This window comes from Urocampus carinirostris, chromosome 13 (assembly GCF_059441175.1).
Source record: "Urocampus carinirostris isolate Australia breed hairy pipefish chromosome 13, RoL_Ucar_1.0, whole genome shotgun sequence".
Taxonomy (NCBI): Eukaryota; Metazoa; Chordata; class Actinopteri; order Syngnathiformes; family Syngnathidae; genus Urocampus; species Urocampus carinirostris.
In genome coordinates, this window is record NC_142361.1 from 34894797 (window position 1) to 34913284 (window position 18488).

An 18488-nucleotide genomic window follows, 5' to 3' on the forward strand; every position below is an offset into this window, starting at 1 on the left:
TATATAATTTTAAGTGATTCCAAGTGTGCTTTTAGTCCTGCAATTTCCGTTTTTCAGGACTTACCTGTGCTGACTCCAGGCACTGACAGCTGGTGGACTGACTCGGGCAGTCGATCCATCAGTCTGAGCATCAGGCAGGACAGATAAAACAGAAAAGAATGAAGGAGTGAGAAAAGAGGTACTTCAGTCAGATTGTGTGTTTGGGGGAAAGGACAAAGCAATAATGACAACCAAAGCAGATCATTTTACTCCCAAATAAGTAATCCTAAATCAAATTTGTTCTGACCAGATCTTAACTAGCAAAAAGTTAAACAATATTTTATACTGATAATTAATTGCAAACAAGGGGTGCACGTTATACACATGTGCGCGCAATACTCGAATAAATATGCTAACTACATCAACCGTTTTGAAGCTGTGAGCTACTTTTTGTTACCTGTTAGCAATATGCATTAAATTAAATAAAAAATGTTCCTATTAAACAAGTTATTACTATGTTATTATAAAGTCATAATTTTTAGAAATAGCAATAGATTGGCTCATCAACCACTAAAATTATTGGCCGCAACACTGACCCCTGTATTACATCGTCAACCTTTTTCAATGACGATTTATAATCCTAAAAAAAAAAAAATCATGATCACATCTGTTTAGGGTATGTGTGTGCGTGCGTGTATAATCTTCACTAGCTTAATCGAGCTCTGAAAGGTAAATTTATTCTTAAATCTGGGCTGTAGAAAAGGAAAGCACAAACAAATGATTATTAAAACTGTATTGTGTCAAAATGCAGAGTTGTATGAAAATACCAATTATTTTTAATGGGAATCTCTAAAATTGTTCTGAAATCCTATTTCAACACTTGCTGACGCGAACTAGACCAGAATGATTCAACAGCAGCTGTTCTGGTCTAATAAGACTGTCAGATTTTCCTCTCTTACTTGAAGAGAGTATTAATTAAACAATCACTGATTCAAAAGACACATTCAGCAGTTATAACCATCTCCAGTAAGTATAGTAAAGAAAAGTAGCCAAGTTAGTCGAGACATACCTGGCCTTCCCTTCCATAACCTTAATTGGATTCTTAAGGTCTTTGTCCCAAGGAAGCGAACCACATAACCAGTGCAGGAGACAAAAGCCAAGAATCTGGATATCGCCACGTCTTGATGGTGCTAATTAAAAAAAAAAAAACAGATGACATAAGGCAAAAATGCAACATTTTAACAATTCTGATTGTCCTTTTTGATGTAAGTGAGCTAATATCAATACAGTTAAAAACAATAAGCTATGTCATTTTTAGAGCAATGTGCATTTTATGAAGGTATTTGGTGAGCCTCTTAAAGTAATATAAGAGAATGTGCATCGTTATTCAACCTCTTCAGGAGTGTCCCATAAATATCTACATTGGTCTGACATTAGCCCCGAAAAACAGTATCCGATTTGTCCAGAATTCATAAATAACAGCGCATGTTTTCAGCCAATCAGAACGCGAGGCAGACGGCAGCCCATGACTGTCAAATTAGGTCAGGGAATCTTTGTATCACAGAAAATGGACATGTGATCCGCATGCTTGTACAGTGTTTTGTATCAATGTGTCTGGGGCACTAGTAATGTAGATCAGAGGTATCAAGAACGACTGGTAGGGGTGAGGTTTGCCCTTTTACTGAGCCAAAAAGGAATCTGGATAAATGTTTGAGATGGATAAAGGCATGCGGGCAAATTCACGACCAACTCAACGTGCAGAAGATTAATGGGAACCGAAACAAACTTATTTTTTCTACAGTGAGTGTTTTATTTTTATAACCTGTGATGTAATTTCCATAAGTTCCTTGCCAGAGACTCAGAACAAATGGAAATTACACCACTCGTTTCAGAGATTTGATACACTGATCACTTCTTGTACATCCTCTATCGACCATTATTTTTCAAAAATCTGAATGTATTTCCAAAAGTAGCTGGTATGGGGCTTCTGAAATTCTCATAGATCGCCAACATTTTGCATCCACTCTTACAAGGTTAGCTTCTTTGGACATCTTGATTTTATGTATTCCACAGCATGTAATAATTAAGACCCTTTTTCTACTGACTTTTGAGAAGTTTGCAAAATCCAAAAGAAATGATACAGCGATGCTATCAGGAATATCGACTAGAGAGTTGCTCGCTGTTGTGGTTTCGGCTGTTGATTTGTTCCGCATGCGATACGTGGATACTGTTACTACGGTGGGCGTGGTTTAGCGCTTGCTGTCCGATTAATGAATCATTTAAAAAAAAAACTCCAGTAGAAAAAACTCAATTTTTATGCTTTTATCCAGCAGCATCTGGATGTAGCTTGCAGAATATGCGATTAGAAAAATGGTTCTTAAGAGGCAAGTTCTTTTTTTGGATTGGCGATGGATACATTTTTAAAAGGACTGATCTTTTGGGGTGATTTTACACTAACCTAACGTGAATCCGCTCAAGTAACAAGAAACATTCAAATTCAAAGTATCATTTCTGCTCATATCAGATTACCTACATGCGAGATGGGACAATAATCCATCCCGGAAAATCTGTGTCCTTTCGGACACAAAAATGTATGATACCCCGAGTTTCACCATGTGCAGAAATGTCAATTACATTTTCAAATGTAATCCATCTCAATTACAAATTTACTGATGTTTTCTCTCAATATTCCTTGTTGATACTTTCCATTGCAACCTGCATTCACTGAATTCCCTCCAAGTAGGAGGAACTCAAATATAGACACATACACACTAAATTGTAAACATCTCAAGAGTACAACACCCTTCAACTCAGACAAATGATACACACAAATTTGCACGGTATTTGTTGATTTTGGTGAGTGACATAAGTAGAACCATCCTTTATTTAATGCCAAATGCAGAAATGATATCTATAAGCGTGATGACGTTGCTCATGGTTGTCCTCCCAATCGGATTGTTTGCTAACGATAAGTATACTGTGTTTTTTATTTGTCACTAGTAAACGATTGATTCGGGTTGCTCCTATTAGTGCATGTCTCCTATTGGTTTGAGTGTACTAGCATTTGTTAAGTGACCCTGTATTTGTATGAAGTTTACATTTATCAGTGGAACCTAATAATAAAGAAAATCTGCAATGCATCAAGGATACATACCGCAAAATGGAGAGGGAATACTGTTGAGTATTTTTCAGGTAATAAACCTTCGAGTGCTTGCATATTAGCATGTCTGAGAGAGCCTGGATCTACATTAATTTGCAAAGTGCATCAATACTTGAAAACCAAGTCCACCCAGAAGGGTCGCGCCCGGGGAGTTTAAGCAACTCAATACAGTAATGGCCGTCACACGTCTTTGGAGAAATTACGTATCGACTGGTTTCATTTGAGGGGAGAAATCTCCTCCCAGAGCCATGGCTGGCATTGATTCTCCCCAGCCAACACGGTGGTCTGATGGGGATGCGTGCCCCTGGCCGCACAGGACCAGATTATTCGACAGGTTAGTAGTAATCCAAATGCGTGATAATGCATGTGTCGCTATAAAAGCGTCGGTATTTATCCATCTCGACCTACTAGAGTCGGAACTATTCAAACTGTGCGCTGAATGGAAGAATGGCGACGTGGTATTATTAAGGAGGATGTGGGGGAAAGGAAACTGCGACAATGAAAATGAGTCCAGTGGAAAAAAAACACTTGCTGGCCTTGGTTAAATTTGTTAAATTGTTTGGACCTCAAAGGGGAAGCGAGACGATCAATGAGCCTCAGGAAGCAATGGCGATGAGATGGGAACAACAAGAAAAACATAAGGCCACAAAGACTGCAAGTAATTACTAGTTTTAATAGTCACAGTCTATGGAAAAAAAATAGTCGAATAATCGGATAATTATTACTTTGTACTTCAATTTACAATGAAGTTGATTCAACTAAGTGGAAATGATAATATACCCAAGAAGAATAGACTCAACACAGAGCAGATGAATACAAAAATTAAATAAAAATGCCTACCATTTAGGCAGTAAAGACATAAATCCACAAAATTCTGGCATATAAATAATAAACTAAAATTAAGTAATCATTTTTATCCCTGTAAATCAAGAATGCAAGTATGCTTTTATTCAATTGTTAAACCCTATGCAGGAATGATATAAATTTGCAGGTTTGCAGTATTTAAAATAAATTAACATTGAAACCTGTTTTAAAAAGGTTTGTTAATGTCCAGATCGTGATTTTATTTTTTTAAATACCATATTGCATTAAACAAGAATAAGATTTGAGGAAATCAGTGATGGGACTTTATAAGAATGTGCTGTTTATTGATCAGTTTTCACAAAATACCGGTTAGTTGATTGTGGCATTTAGGCAAGTTAGTCACAATACATAATAAGCATTTTTTGCATGGGCTATGAGTGATAAACTTGCATTATATTTAACATAAAAAAAGTCATAACTGTTTGAACATTTTGTACAGCAGGGTGCATTTTTATCAATAAAACGTTCTTAATTTGTGGGTATTTTTTAATGATTTGAAAATATAAGTTATCGGGACTGACTGATTGAATTGAGATTTGCCACTATTCAGAGGCTTGACATGTGTTCAGATGGTACAGATAAATGTTATGTTGTGCATGGCCAAATGAAGATCAGGAAAAAATCATTAGAAGAATTTTCATGTTTGTAGCACTAAAAATACCTACTATCACAGTCATCTTTTTTGTAATTAAAAGAATGAAACACAATACTGGACATGAAAGCAAAACATTTTTAAATGTATGAAAAATAACAATAAAGAATAGTAAAACATAGCTCAGTGTTATTATTGGTTAAAAACCAAAGGATAAAAATGTGAAGATGATCTTGAAATGTTTAAAGATTTAGAATGCAAGTCATTCCAAAAACGTAGCGCTATTAAAAACAAAACCGCTCTGCCGTCTTTGTAACTCTCAATGGTGTTTATGATCTAATCACTTTTAGATAAGCTGTAAGTTGCATTTTAAGTGGTTTCTAAAGATCTCAAAATGTTGTAATCTTTCGTCTTTTGACTTTTACCAAAGAAAGACCTCAACTCAATGTACAAGGAATTTCCAAATAGGATGTCTTTGCTCCTAATACTCATAAACCACAACTGTTAGGCTTGCTTATGAAGATTTATTGTTTTTTACAGAAACCAAAACCAACCATGCATATAGCATTGACCTGCTTGGTGATAGTTAGCCTCGATGGCAGTTCGTTTGTTGCTCGTGCATCGTACTAACCATCTAAAACGCCAATTAATGCGGGACAAGCGCTTGTTTTAGGTTATGGCTTCAGCTAATTAGTAGCTTGTTAAACAGAGACTGTGTCTGGGAATTCTGCCGGTCAGTGGACAAACAATCGATGGTCAATGAGAAGGAGAAGGATGCGAGCAAGCAATTTGCCAGTTAATGTTTTATCAATATCAGTCAAGGGGAGCAGTGGCTGACGGGCAGACCAAGTGTTTCAAGCGATTAAGATACAGTAAAATGCAATCGTATGTGCAATCCCGTATGCTTGTATACAAATTTGCGAATCAACCAGAACAATCCACAACAATGAAATTCGAGAATAGCGTGGAAATTTGATGTGTCAAGTGAAAATAACACCATGTTACCAGCTCAGTTTGGCACAAAGGATTAAAAAGCATGACCAGCCACATACGGCCTACCACTGCTTTCACGTGATTATATTTTTTTAGGGTGGAGAAAAATGGCAAATATGTTTTTAAATTAACCCAGCTCAAGGAAATTAATGTCCTTTCCTTCAACAGTGAAAATTTAGAGCTAGGTCAATGCTCTTACACACTTTGTCATTTAATAAAATTCAGGCAAACCAACTGTAGAAAAATGTATTTATTGGCACCATTTTTGTGTGTGTCTGAATCTTGAGTATATATTATACATGTGTCTTCACTAGTAGTAAAATAAACTTACCAACTCCGTTGTGAGCATCTAGACTGGTGTATTCAATGGTTCCATTATGACCTTTCTTAGGATTTTCTTTATATTCTTTTTGGACTCCATCAACACAGTACCTGCGGGCCAGCCCATAGTCGACTAAGTAGAGCTACAATCAGTGGAAAATAACACATACATTACATACATTAGTCGTTACAAAGATGCCAACATTGTATTCATTTTTTGTTGACACATGCAAACAGCAGTTAACAAAAAAGTTGCTCCAATGGTTTCCAAATTCAGTCATTTGCATGATTAGCTCAACTGTTTAGTAGTCATTGTTTGTGTCCAACAGCAATAGTATAGCAACAACATTTTCTGAAGGTGTCACCATGTTAAAGTAAACCCACCTCTTGGGGGTTTCTGTGACCCAGCATAAGATTTGAAGCTTTGATGTCTGCATGAACAAATTCATTCTCATGCACGTATTCAAGTATATCCACCTAGAAGGGAACAATAGAATGGACGGGAATTTGTTAACAGCAATGCGCAACCAACACTTTTAGGTGATTACAATACAGTCTCGCAAAATGAAGGCACCGGCATCCTAAAACAAGAACTTGCTATTAGAATTGTAGAATTGTCTTGATTGTCATTGATATCAACGTTGTGAAACATTGCATGCAACGAAATTTGACTTGACACTCTAGGGTAAGACATGTAATATAACGAAATAATTTTTGCAAAAAACATTTTGCAGTATTTTTAAAGCCAAATGATTCATTCACTAAGTAACTTCAGTTATCTAGACCAAATTCAATTGCATGATTTAAATAGTTAGTACATATTTGTGTGAAGACTTCCAAAAATATATAACCATTTTGGCATTACGAGCGCATAATTTAGTTATAAGAGTTCTTTTAATAATGATTCTCCATGCAATCCCTGATCCGTGAAAGTCAGAATTGTGGAGATTTTAAACGTCATCCAGCACACTGAATAAAAATATTCAGTTAATCAGCAAGTACTACAAACGACGGAAAACAATTCTTAAGAGCTACGTCATTCCAGGACCAAGACTAATACAATCTGAAGAAGGGGGATATAAGAGCCAAATTTATGATATCGACCAACAAACATTATATGCATGACTGTTATATGGTGTCATTGTGCTATATATATTTCATAGATGTCTATATATAGAGAGAGATATATATAGATATCGATACATATAGATATCTGTATATAGAGATATATATATATTTAGATAGATATTTATTTTATTTTTTAACATGAAAGAACAATGGTCATAAAATAAAGCAAATTACTCCCCAAAACATTTTTAAGATAAAAACATTTTTAAAATACAAAGTCAAGATTTCGTTCTTAGCCTTCAAAAATTGTGATGTGTCATTGAGGCCCCATTGTCCACCATTATATGGACTACGAGAAAAAAAATAAACATTTGTTTCCCTCCCAACATCTATTCACGATCCAATTAGAAGAATGTCAAATGGACAAAAAACAAAGTACTTGTTAAATTCAAGACCAAGACTTTTTAATGCCCTTTAAAAATCAAATTTAAGACCAAGTCGACCAAAAAAAACAACATTGAAACATACAGAACAAAAATATTTTTTGCACTAAATACATTGTGTCTCATACACATTACTTGGCACAACTTTTAGCCATAGCGAAAAACGTTTGTCGGACTGTCACTTCATTAAATTTAAACTTTCCTACAGTCAATTTTTTTTTAAAAACTCAGAACTTGCTATGTGTATTTTGGTTAGACCTAAAACATATTTCTGCTCTAAATGGCCTAACTGAAACCACATCGCCGTTTTGATAGTTCCGTTATTGTATTCACGTGATGTTGCCACAAAAGTAAATTGGTAATTTATTTATTTTAAAAAGACAATTGATAAATGTTACTCAGTCTTTTTAGTTCAAACAAATACAAATTCAATTAGTGTGTTAGCATATTAAAGATTTTCCAAATTGGATTCAAGATATTTTAATGCCAATAGAGGCCTTATTCTTAGAATAATCAATTCAATGCCTTTTAAGACTTTTCAAAGAACCGCGGGAACCCTAAGTACACATCAGTTGATATAAGACAAAACACTAAAATAATGAACTGGTATCTAAAGTGGATCACTTCTTTTATGTTGGGATTGTCTCAACACTCACCAATACTTGACCAATTCGGAGTACAGTAGGCTTTTTAAAGCGACCCTCGTTACGCTCACTAATTTTTTGAAGATCGGTGCCAAGTCGCTCCATAACCATAAATCGATACCTAGAAAGGAAAAAAACATGTGAAAAAGATTCCCAAATGGTTCAGAACAAATAATTGGTTTGACTCTGGATATTAAACTCTTCTCAAAGTCATCCGCAGTTTGTTACAGGTCCCTGATTACACAACATTGATTTATAATGCACACCGGTGAACACCTACCGCACAATGGTTCCTACCCCCGTGACAACACAGTACAACAAAACTGTTAATTCTTTTTTTCACCATGTCGATAAATAGATAAAACGAAAGAAATTGAGTTCAATACTTTTAAAAAGTCAAATAAAGTTCTCCCTGTCATATATGAGCGTATCACAAACTCTTGTCAGTCATCCACACAAGAACTTGTACAAGACATATCAATACCTAAGGCCGTTATATTCCGTCTGCCCTGATCCCCAGTATTTTGGGATGCCAAGATGGTCGAGACGTCTAGTTCTCATCCACTGTTGCACTAAAACCAAGAAGCAAAAAAAGTGATTAGGAAATGCTGCTGCACAAGCTAGATAGTTCCAGAACATCCAGATATTAGAAAGCCAGTGTCTACCTTCCCTTACTGAACCTTTTCTTGATATTGAAATATTAAAACAAGTTAAATATTAATAAAGTTGGATGACATTAAAACATGTGATAAAGTCACACAGCTGCATTTTAAACCAAATACAAAAGGCCACGTATTTCATGACCAGTCATCCAAGCAATCGTCCACTCAGAACATGTGGTGGTACTCACCTGTCTCTTGTTTGGCTGCCCTTATGTAAAAACATAATTCGGAGAACAGTGGTCCATTCTCCAAGTACTCCTGCACAATCAATTAATTCAAATTAATGCTTGTATACACGTGCATTTTCACAAAACTTGACCATACTCACCACTTTCACAACAAAGTCAGTATCTGTTGAGACGGGGCTGCTAATGTCCTGGGACGCTTAAGGATAAGAATTACAGGGAGAAGTTTGCATATATCAAAAAGCTTTCAAGCTTTTACCGTATGTCCTAAAGAAAGCAAAGTTTGTTTAAAGTATTAATAATTTCAATTTGTTAGATTCCGAATGTTTGTGAATACACCACACAACTCAAGGGAACAGAATGGGTGGTTAATAGGTGTTGTGTGTTATAAACCACTTGTTGCTCATGTTATTAGCTTAATTCACATTTTTATCATTAAACGGTATTTTTAACCTTCATAAAATGTAGTTGTGTTTAAAGCCAAACGGATGACCGTGTTGTCTCTTCGGTATTAAAATGTGTGCATGTGTTATGATTACCGTGATAAATGAGTCCAAAGCCTCCTTGACCTAATATTTTCCCCAGCTTCCATTTCTTCTTTCCCTGGTCAGTCAGTACGAAGCCCTCCGGGAGCGGTTTGGGTAACGCCCTCTTTTTAGGGGCTGTCATTGAAACTGAAAATATTGCGAAAATGATGTGTCACAAGAAAAAAAACGTTTACATAAAGCATTGCAGACAGAACAAAAACGATTTACTATTTGACATGCATCTGCAATATACAGATTCACTAGTTTGTGAATTCATCTTGGGAATTCAATAAATTATATCCAGACTGGTAAGTTTTGTATTTTTATAATGGCACATACAGTAAAGTCCATTGAATCTATTTGGACCTACTGAAAAGCCCAAAAACATATTCCAATATGATCAGATTAATAAATCGATATTTTCATATGGCCCAGTCGGTAGTTTTAGTCAGGCACAAAAGTCAACTTTTCTAGCGGGAAAAAAAAAATCACATAAATCACACTAAATGAACAAAGCCGGTATTACTAAGCACCATCAGTACCTTTTATTTTAGCAAAAGTGGGTTAAAATCACTTCAAAGAGAAAACAATAATAGCAATTTTCTATCATTCACTAAACTACAATGAAATAAAGTGCAAGGAGAAACAATGTACAATGAAAACAAATACACAACGAATCCTGGTGTATGATAAAATAATGAATAAGGATCATCTCAGGAGCTGACAAAAACCTTCTCGGGGGCTTGAAGGCTTCACGTACCTTGACTTATTAGATATGCGTGTTTAACAAAGGCATTTAGGATAATAATAATAATAATAATAATACAACTCCTAGCTGGCAGAAATTTAAAAAAATTTAATATTGTGACAAAGCTCTATATTTTTTGTATTTGCAATTAAAAATAAAAACATTTCATACATTGTAGATTCACTACAATGCAACTGAAATAAAAACAAGTATTTTATTGTTTTAATATTGCCGATTTTGGCAAAAAATGAAATATCCCATTTCAAAATATCTTCTATCTATCCATCTACCCTGGTCATATCCCTCGGGAGGGGTGACCGACGGCAAGACAAACACATACACAAAAACAAAGGGGGGAACAAAAGGGAAAAAAGTAGCAAAAAAACACAAAAATAAAAAATTGACCATGGCCAACACAAATGCCCAAACACCCAAACAAGTCAAGCACCTCGGTACCGAAGTCGGTCATGCTTTCGTCCCTCCAGATGAAACGGGACACAAGGAAACGGGACACAAGAAAGCGGCCATGTCACTCGGGTCAGGGTGACACAACACACTCTTTTCTTCAACAGTAGGGCCCGAAAGCTTTCACTGGTTTACCCCTGCCGCATCATACGGGTGCCTTCCACCAACTGCAGCCACATCACAACCCAAGTACCTAAGGCTTTCAACTTCTACCAGCACCTGTCCATTCAATCTCATTTTCCATTTTCAACACCATAACCCACTTCATTACGTGAACACTTCATCACCTTACTCTTGCCAACATTCACACATAACTTCTGCCTATCACACACTCTACCAAACTCCATTACCATATTTCTCAATGTTTCCTCAGAATCAGCCACAAGCGGTGTGTCATCTGCAAACAACAACTGACTTCCCTGCCACACCATTCCACTGTTATCCATCCAAAATATCTTAATAACATGAAAAACCATGCTAGAATGCTGTAAGCCATAATCACTAATACTAAAATACAAATATTGCATTATTTCATGTGATCGAATGAATCCAGGATGTATGAAGTTTTTGCAGTCTAAGTGTCCTTGGGCAAGGCACTGAATCCCTGATGCCCCCAATAAGCAGGTAGGCACCTTACATTAACTATTGGTGTGTGAGTGTGTGTGTAAATGGGTAAGTGTGAAGCACATTGTAAAGCGCTTTGGGAGGTCTTCATTGACATGAAAAGCGCTATATAAATGCAGACCATTTAACATTTGATTTAATTGCATTACAGAAAATGAATAGCTATCAGAATATTCTTATTGTCTGATATTATTACAATTATTTTAAGTTGTAGGAAAACACGTGGAAGAATACTTTGACATTGGTTAGATATATTTTAACTCGAATAAATGCATTTTGAATGTTATACAGTATTGTGGTTGTCATGTTTTTCCCAGAATGCCTTGCAGTAAAAGGTCGACATGGATTTTCTATGAACCAAAATAATGGCAGGGCGTCACATAACGTTTCCCTTTCGTGATTTATTTTAATTTTAAATGATGTTACTGAGCTGCATTTACTGCGAAATGAAAATAATAGCAACAATAAAATACAAATAAATTCACTCAACCTTAATAAGCGCCATTGCTTCGAACAATGAAGTTTGGTTTAAGTATCATGAGTAGTAGCTAACTTAGCACTGTGAGTGACATTACAGTTACCGGGTCATGTTAAATACGTACCAAACTGCAGAAGATATTACCAGCTTTTTACGTTTGTTTCGTAGCAAAAATGTAAAAAACGAACAGTCGCCGGTAATTCTTCAAATACGAATCTAGTTCAAACTCTCGTAGCAAAACACGACAAAGACAGGTTCAAAATGGAAAACCGTCACTTCCTGAAACTTTTCCCTCCTGCTGTAATGCCATCCAATCACAAGATGGGGAAAGTGTGTTGTTCCGATGCAGAGCCAATCAAAATGCTACCTTGGCGGACAAAGCCATTGGTTGAAGAGTCCATCAAGTCCCGCCCTCAAAGATTGCTGACTTCCTGTGATATTCTCGATGACACTTAATTGTACAACAATCTACAAACTAGATGAAAAAATACGTAAACAATGTAATCGCTGCTTAAAATAGAGTACAAACATGGAATTTGTTCTCCAAATACTACATTCAACTAAATAAATAAATGGCCACATTTACAGTTATTGTAGTTATTGTCTTGACAATTTTGGGTTATGTGCAAGGGAACAATGAAGGTTTACCCCTGACGCATCATATTTTGTTTATTTTATTTATTATATCGTTTTATTTTTAATTTTCTTTATTTTTGTATGTGTTTGTCTTGCTATCGGTCACCCCTCTCCAGGGTTATGACCAGGGTAAATAGATAGAACAACGAGGGAAAATATCTTTAAACAAAAAACCAAACACCTTTGGCTTTTGTGATTATATTTAGATATGTAAATTAAAAATGTAGCTTATATAGTAAGTAGCCTATCCAGAAAATGTTTTGAAAGAGTGTCCATTGGGGATAAAGGATTCAGAATGCTTAAAAAGAATAATAAAAACAAAGACTAATATCACTTAAATGATTGGTTAAGTTGTAGTTATTTGTCTTGACCTCTGCACTAATTAGATACCGGGCTTATTATTTTTATTCTAAACCTTACAAATTTGTATATGCTTACTTTGTATATCTAGTTGTTTTTGTATTCGTGTCTTATTTACTTTATATTCACATGTGGGTTGAGAGGAAGTCATTTCTTCTGTGTTATATGTTGTGTTCATAGCATGTTTGATTGATTGATTGATTGATAAATGGTTTGATTGATTGATCGATTAGTTGATTGATTGATTGATTGATTGATTGATTGAGTAATGGATAAATGGTTTGATCGATTGATCGATTGCTTGGTTGGTTGGTTGGTTGATTGATTGATTGATTGATTGATTGATTGATTGATTGATTGATTGATTGATTGGTTGATTGAGTAATGGATAAATGGTTTGATCGATTGATCGATTGATCGATTGCTTGGTTGCTTGGTTGATTGATTGATTGATTGAAAAATGGATAAATGGTTTGATCGATTGATCGATTGGTCGGTTGGTCGGTTGGTCGGTTGATCGATCCATGCTTAGAATCTTATTGAGGATGAAATCTCCAGTGCCTTGCACAAAATATGAAGAGGTTTACCCAAGCAATTTAGGATTTAGAATTAGTATAATAAAATGTCGCTGACCGTCGATGCGGAGGTCCAGCCTGTTTCTGAAGATTGGGAAAACGCATTGCTTTGAACAAGAACAGCGACCAGATGATGAAGGTTCTGTATCTGAGTCAGATCAGGAGATTTCTACTGATGCTGGTAAACATGGAAACCAGTACTGTTTCATGTGCGGGAGCAAACCCCCTATCCAAAAAACAGTCTGGGCACCCCCACACTGTATTTGCCCTAGACAGGAAGTGGTGCCCTAACAACCCGAAGTGGTTAAGGGATCCGTAAACCGTAAATATAAAATTGTGTCGTGATTGCTGATTTGGGGCACCTGCGAATGCCCCATTGGCGCCAACAGCCCTGGTCGCTGATTGGTTCCCTGACCCTTTTTAAACCCCCGGCTTCCAAGAGGAAGCTGTCAGACCGTCCTACGAACCTACGCTTTCAGCTAGGCAAGCTCTATACCTTCCGACACTCTCCTGCCTGATACCTGTTGCCGACCTGTTCCTGAACCCGTTTCTGCCCTGCTCTTCCGTCCCGGCTATCGACCTGTTTTGCCCTGTTGCCTGCCTGATACCTGTTGCCGACCTCTTTTCTGCACCCATTACCGCCCTTGCTCCCCCGTCCCGGCTATCGACCAGTTTACCCGTTGCCTACGACTGTCCTCGCTCGACACGGAAGTGCCACTTTCGCGTTCCTGCCATCGGCTATCTGTGTCCGACGATCATCGGATCGTGGAAGCAAGCACTGCTCTCTTTCTCAATAAAACTGAGTAAAAACGAATGCTACTAGGTCCTGTCTACATTTCTGGCTTGTGACACACAACGGTTATTTAGTATAGTAGCTACATATATCAGAGGCAGTTCTTTGTAAACTGCTTACTTACCAGACCTACTAAAATCGATATCAGTTTCTTTATGAGACATCAAGTACACTGAGCTACTCGGGCTGATAAGTCTTTTGTCGTACAACATGGTCAATACCAAGCCTAGCTGATAACAATCACTGCAGGAGCAAATTCAGAAATTGCAAAGCTCCCGTAGACAAACACATTCTCTCACTTCAAATCAAGCTTGTTCAATTCTGATGAAAGAAGGAAATACAGGTGCATGTTGTTTCAGCCGGTGCATACCTGCTGTGAGTTTATTGATCCGTGTGAAGCTTCAATTGTTGCTTTCTGAACCCAGCAGCCTCCCTTGAAAGAAAAAAAACCTTGGACAGTGTAGAAGAAACCCAGAACCCTCTTTAGAAGAAGTCTATGGTATGTGCAGTTATTATGAAGACAATATTATTTAGCTATTATAAAGGATGATTGCTTCTTCTAGGTATATTCTATTCTTCTATTCTTCTTAAAAGCATAGCAGGTATATTTTTCATTTCTCTGATTGCATAGATTCAAAGAGATTGTTCTCGAATATAAAATCATTCAGCTGATGTGCCACAACTTTTTCAAGTACTTTTGTCATGATTGCTAACTCTGGTCACCTGGAGGAATCATGTGGGCGCCTTCTGATTGGCTGGCACTTCGCTCTTAAGCGCGCTGCGCCCAGACGTCCTCGTCAGAGTGTACTTTGGTAACTCTGTGTGACTCTCCTGCTTTTCCATTCGTCTAAGAACTCTGCTGACCTGTTTCCACCTGCCTCCGATCCGACCTGTTTCCGTTCCACGCTTCGATCTTCTCTCCAGCCCCGGTAAACTCGACCTGCCTGACTTCCGCACTCCGATTGGCCACTTGATCGGAAGCTATCTCTCCGGCTCCGCTGCTGACGTCTGACGGCCATCACGTCTCCCGCAAGCCCTGAACGCTTCCTTAAATAAAGAACTGAAACGAATGCTCTGGGGTTTCCAGGTCTGTTCTGGTATCCTGTTCTATCTCGCAGGTGCCCCGAATCAGGATCCTGTTCTATCAGGATTTTAATACAACTTTAGAAAGAAACGGTAGGTTTGACAGAGGTCTATAATTACATTTGCAGAGGAATGTTAGTCTTAAAGGGACTGTTTGTAGTGTTTAGTACCTTGTAATGGTAAAAAAAACTGCATTCATTTAAAAAAAAAAAACCTTCCTGTGTGGAGTTTGCATGTTCTCCCCGTGCTCCTCCGGTTTCCTCCCACATTCCAAAACCATGAATGTCTGGTTGTCAGGAATGTCTGTCTCTGTGTGCCCTGCGCCTGGCTGGCAACCGGTTCAGGGTGTCCCCTGCCCACTGCCTGAGGATAGCTGAGATGGGCTCCAGCACCCCCGTGACCCTACTGAGGATAAGCGATGCAGATAATGAATGGATGGATGGATGATTTTAATCATAAGCAGGAAAAAAAGGATGATCATACAAACATCCATCAACTGCATCCCTAATCCTCACTTGGGTCGCAGGGGTTTCTCTTTTTTTCTTTGCTTCTTTTGTTTCTTTTTTCTTGACTTTTTTCTTCTTTTGTTTTCGACTTTCCTTTTTTTATGTGTGACTTCCTTTTCTCCCTTTCTTACCGTTTAACCCCTTGTTTTCATGCTTTTTCCTTTTTTCTTTGTTTTTTAGTTTTTTTTCTTTTTTCTCTTCTTTTTTCTTTTCTTTTTTTTCCTTTGCTCCTTTTCTTCATTTTTGTTAAGTTGTCCTTTTTGTTTTATTTTTTTCTTTCTTTGAGTAATTTTGAGCATAATGTTGCATCATAATTGGTAATATGTAAATTAAAGCAACAAAAACAATCTGATGAGTCAGCTTTTTTTTTGGGCCTCCTCCATCCATCACCGCCCCCTCTCCCCACCTCTCTCTCGTAATAACTCAAGCTCACATGCACGCTTGGTTTCAGTTATTCAATCTCGTGCTGACATTGACTTCAAAATACCACGCTTAAAACATAGTGAACCTGCGTTGTTTTTTTGCCTGCATGCACTGTAATTCTGTCCGAATTTGATTGTGATCTGATTTTGCAATTTCGAGCCCTGATTTTTATGCGCAGGATAATTTTTCCTGTACGCTGAGGAAGTCTGGGCAGTTTGGCATTTGCGCAGCTTAGAGGGAACAATGGTTGTGGGACTTTTTTTCCCCACCTCATGTTTTTTTGATTGTGGTAGTATGTATTTTGGTCATCCAAATTCAGGCTGTAATGAAATGAAATGAAATGAAATAATCTGCATTTATATAGCGCTTTTCAAGTCAAGACTTCCCAAAGCGCTTTACAGTGTGCTTCACATTTCCCAATAGCGGCCATGCAGCCATGTAAGGCGCTAACCTGCTTATTGGGGGTACTAGGGGTTCAGTGTCTTACCCAAGGACACTTCGACCTGTAACACGGAGGAGCCGGGATTCGAACTGCGATCTCTTGATCCCAAGACGAGCGCTCTACCTCCTGAGCCACCGCCTTACACGTGAACAATTCCTTTGAAGGTTTCATTTACAGAATATTCCGGGCATGAATGAGTTAAAGACAAATACTTAACCAAAAACAAAACCATAAAAAATGTTGACTGGAACACACGAAGCAGAAAAAGCTCTCTGCCCACTGCCTGGAGATGGTTGGGATGGGCTCCAGCCCCCCCGCGACCCTAATGAGGATAAGCGGTACGGCTGATGAGATGAGATGAAGAACATTTCTTTAGTTCAAGGATTGCAACACATAACTCTCCTTTTAAGTCATTCACAACCGGCCTTGTTAAAATGGATCGTTGACAAACAAACTCATCAGTGTTTGTGCTAAATGTGTTGTGTAAATCTTTGGCACAGGGAAGGAGTATTTGATAACTCACTATCAATGTGCCTATTAGTACTTAATAGCTACAATTAGCCTAAAACTGTCACACAGCAATTTGTTAAAGCCATCAAACTTGGCATCAGATTTCTCACTCAAAATTAGTGCCCATTTGGCACAATATTTACAGGCCATTACTTTGAATAAATTGGTGATTTAAAGATTGTTTAACCAGGGCACAATGTTTAAAAATCTACCATACTGTCATGATTACCGATATGCTTAACCTGTGCCCGCTCCTTTGTCGCCTACTGCCTCGGATTCTGATTGGCTCTCTGTCCCTATTCAAACCCACTCCTATCTGTCCCCTGTTGTCAGTCTGTCTGCAAACCTCAGTTTACATAAGGCAAGCTTTTCCACCCTGAATCACTCCTGTTTTTGCTCCCGTCTGTTTCCCGGCTTCGACACGTTTTTTGATCTTTACAACGTCTACTCTTCTCTTCTGGCTTTCGACTCGTTGCTGATCCCCAACACGTTTTTTTGCTCTCTTGTCCTGGCTACTGACCTGTTTTTTCCGTTACCGACACCGCCATTGCTCGCCGCGGAAGTGTCACTTCCGCGTTCATAGCGACCTGCTTGGAGAGACCAGCGATCACCGGATCGTGTGTGCAATCCTTTCCTTTCTTCCTATTGGTGACTATCTTTGCACCAAACGTATAATTGCACAAACTCTTATGTTACCAAACTGTATTACGATACCAAACTGTATGTAACATCCTACATGCCGACATTTCTTGTGTAAATATTGTGTAAATTATAACTATAACCTTATCCTCCTTGTTTTAAACCCTTATTTTCTCTGTTCCTTTATCTTCTTGGATTTTTGACCTCACTGTGAATGTGTGAACCTGGAGAGTCATGCCCAATTTCGTTTTCACAATATGTAAACCCATTTTGTAAGAATGGCAATGTCACGTGACCGGACCAGAACGGAGGCAGGGGGCAGGAAGGATGAACTCATTCGCGTTAACGATCCGTACTTTTATTTAGCAAAATAAAAGTCGTCCAACTCTCAGGGACAAAACAAAACAAAAACAGGCTTACAGGCAAACAGGAACTCAGACTAGGAATACTCACAAAACAGGCTTTAACTCAGAACGGGCAAACACAGGTTTCCTCCGAATCAAACAAAACAGGACAGAGCAAAACAGAACAGACTAATGCAGAACAGAGTATGCAATGAACCAGCAACCCGCAATACCCACAACCCGCCCTTAAAAAGCACACACGCAGATTAGATGATCTGCTCCAGCCGGTGCCCGGGGGGCGGGGCCAGCCGGTCGCCACGGCGACCATGCTGGCCATGACAGACAATAAAGGTATATTCTCTTCTATTCTATTCTATTCTAATAAAACTGAGAGAAACGTAACGCAAGTGGTTCCTGTCTCCGT

General features: G+C 37.9%; 1 protein-coding gene across 4 annotated transcripts in view; it reads right to left on the reverse strand.

Moving 5' to 3' along the window:
- vrk2 (VRK serine/threonine kinase 2) overlaps positions 1-18488 on the reverse strand; it is a 124019-nt gene that overhangs the window by 8711 nt on the left and 96820 nt on the right. For 2 of the 4 annotated variants that reach the window (XM_088350912.1, XM_088350909.1), the window contains exons 1-10: positions 11878-12059; positions 9451-9585; positions 9055-9110; positions 8915-8984; positions 8549-8636; positions 8077-8185; positions 6294-6386; positions 5920-6052; positions 1049-1169; positions 65-123 (exon numbers count right to left, since the gene is read on the reverse strand). In XM_088350912.1, coding sequence (XP_088207038.1) covers positions 65-123; positions 1049-1169; positions 5920-6052; positions 6294-6386; positions 8077-8185; positions 8549-8636; positions 8915-8984; positions 9055-9110; positions 9451-9580 — 859 coding nt within the window. In that variant the 5' untranslated portion in view covers positions 9581-9585; positions 11878-12059. Of the gene's footprint in view, positions 1-64; positions 124-1048; positions 1170-5919; positions 6053-6293; positions 6387-8076; positions 8186-8548; positions 8637-8914; positions 8985-9054; positions 9111-9450; positions 9586-11877; positions 12060-18488 lie in introns of those variants that run through there. The other 2 variants (XM_088350911.1, XM_088350910.1) reach the window with 1 other exon arrangement.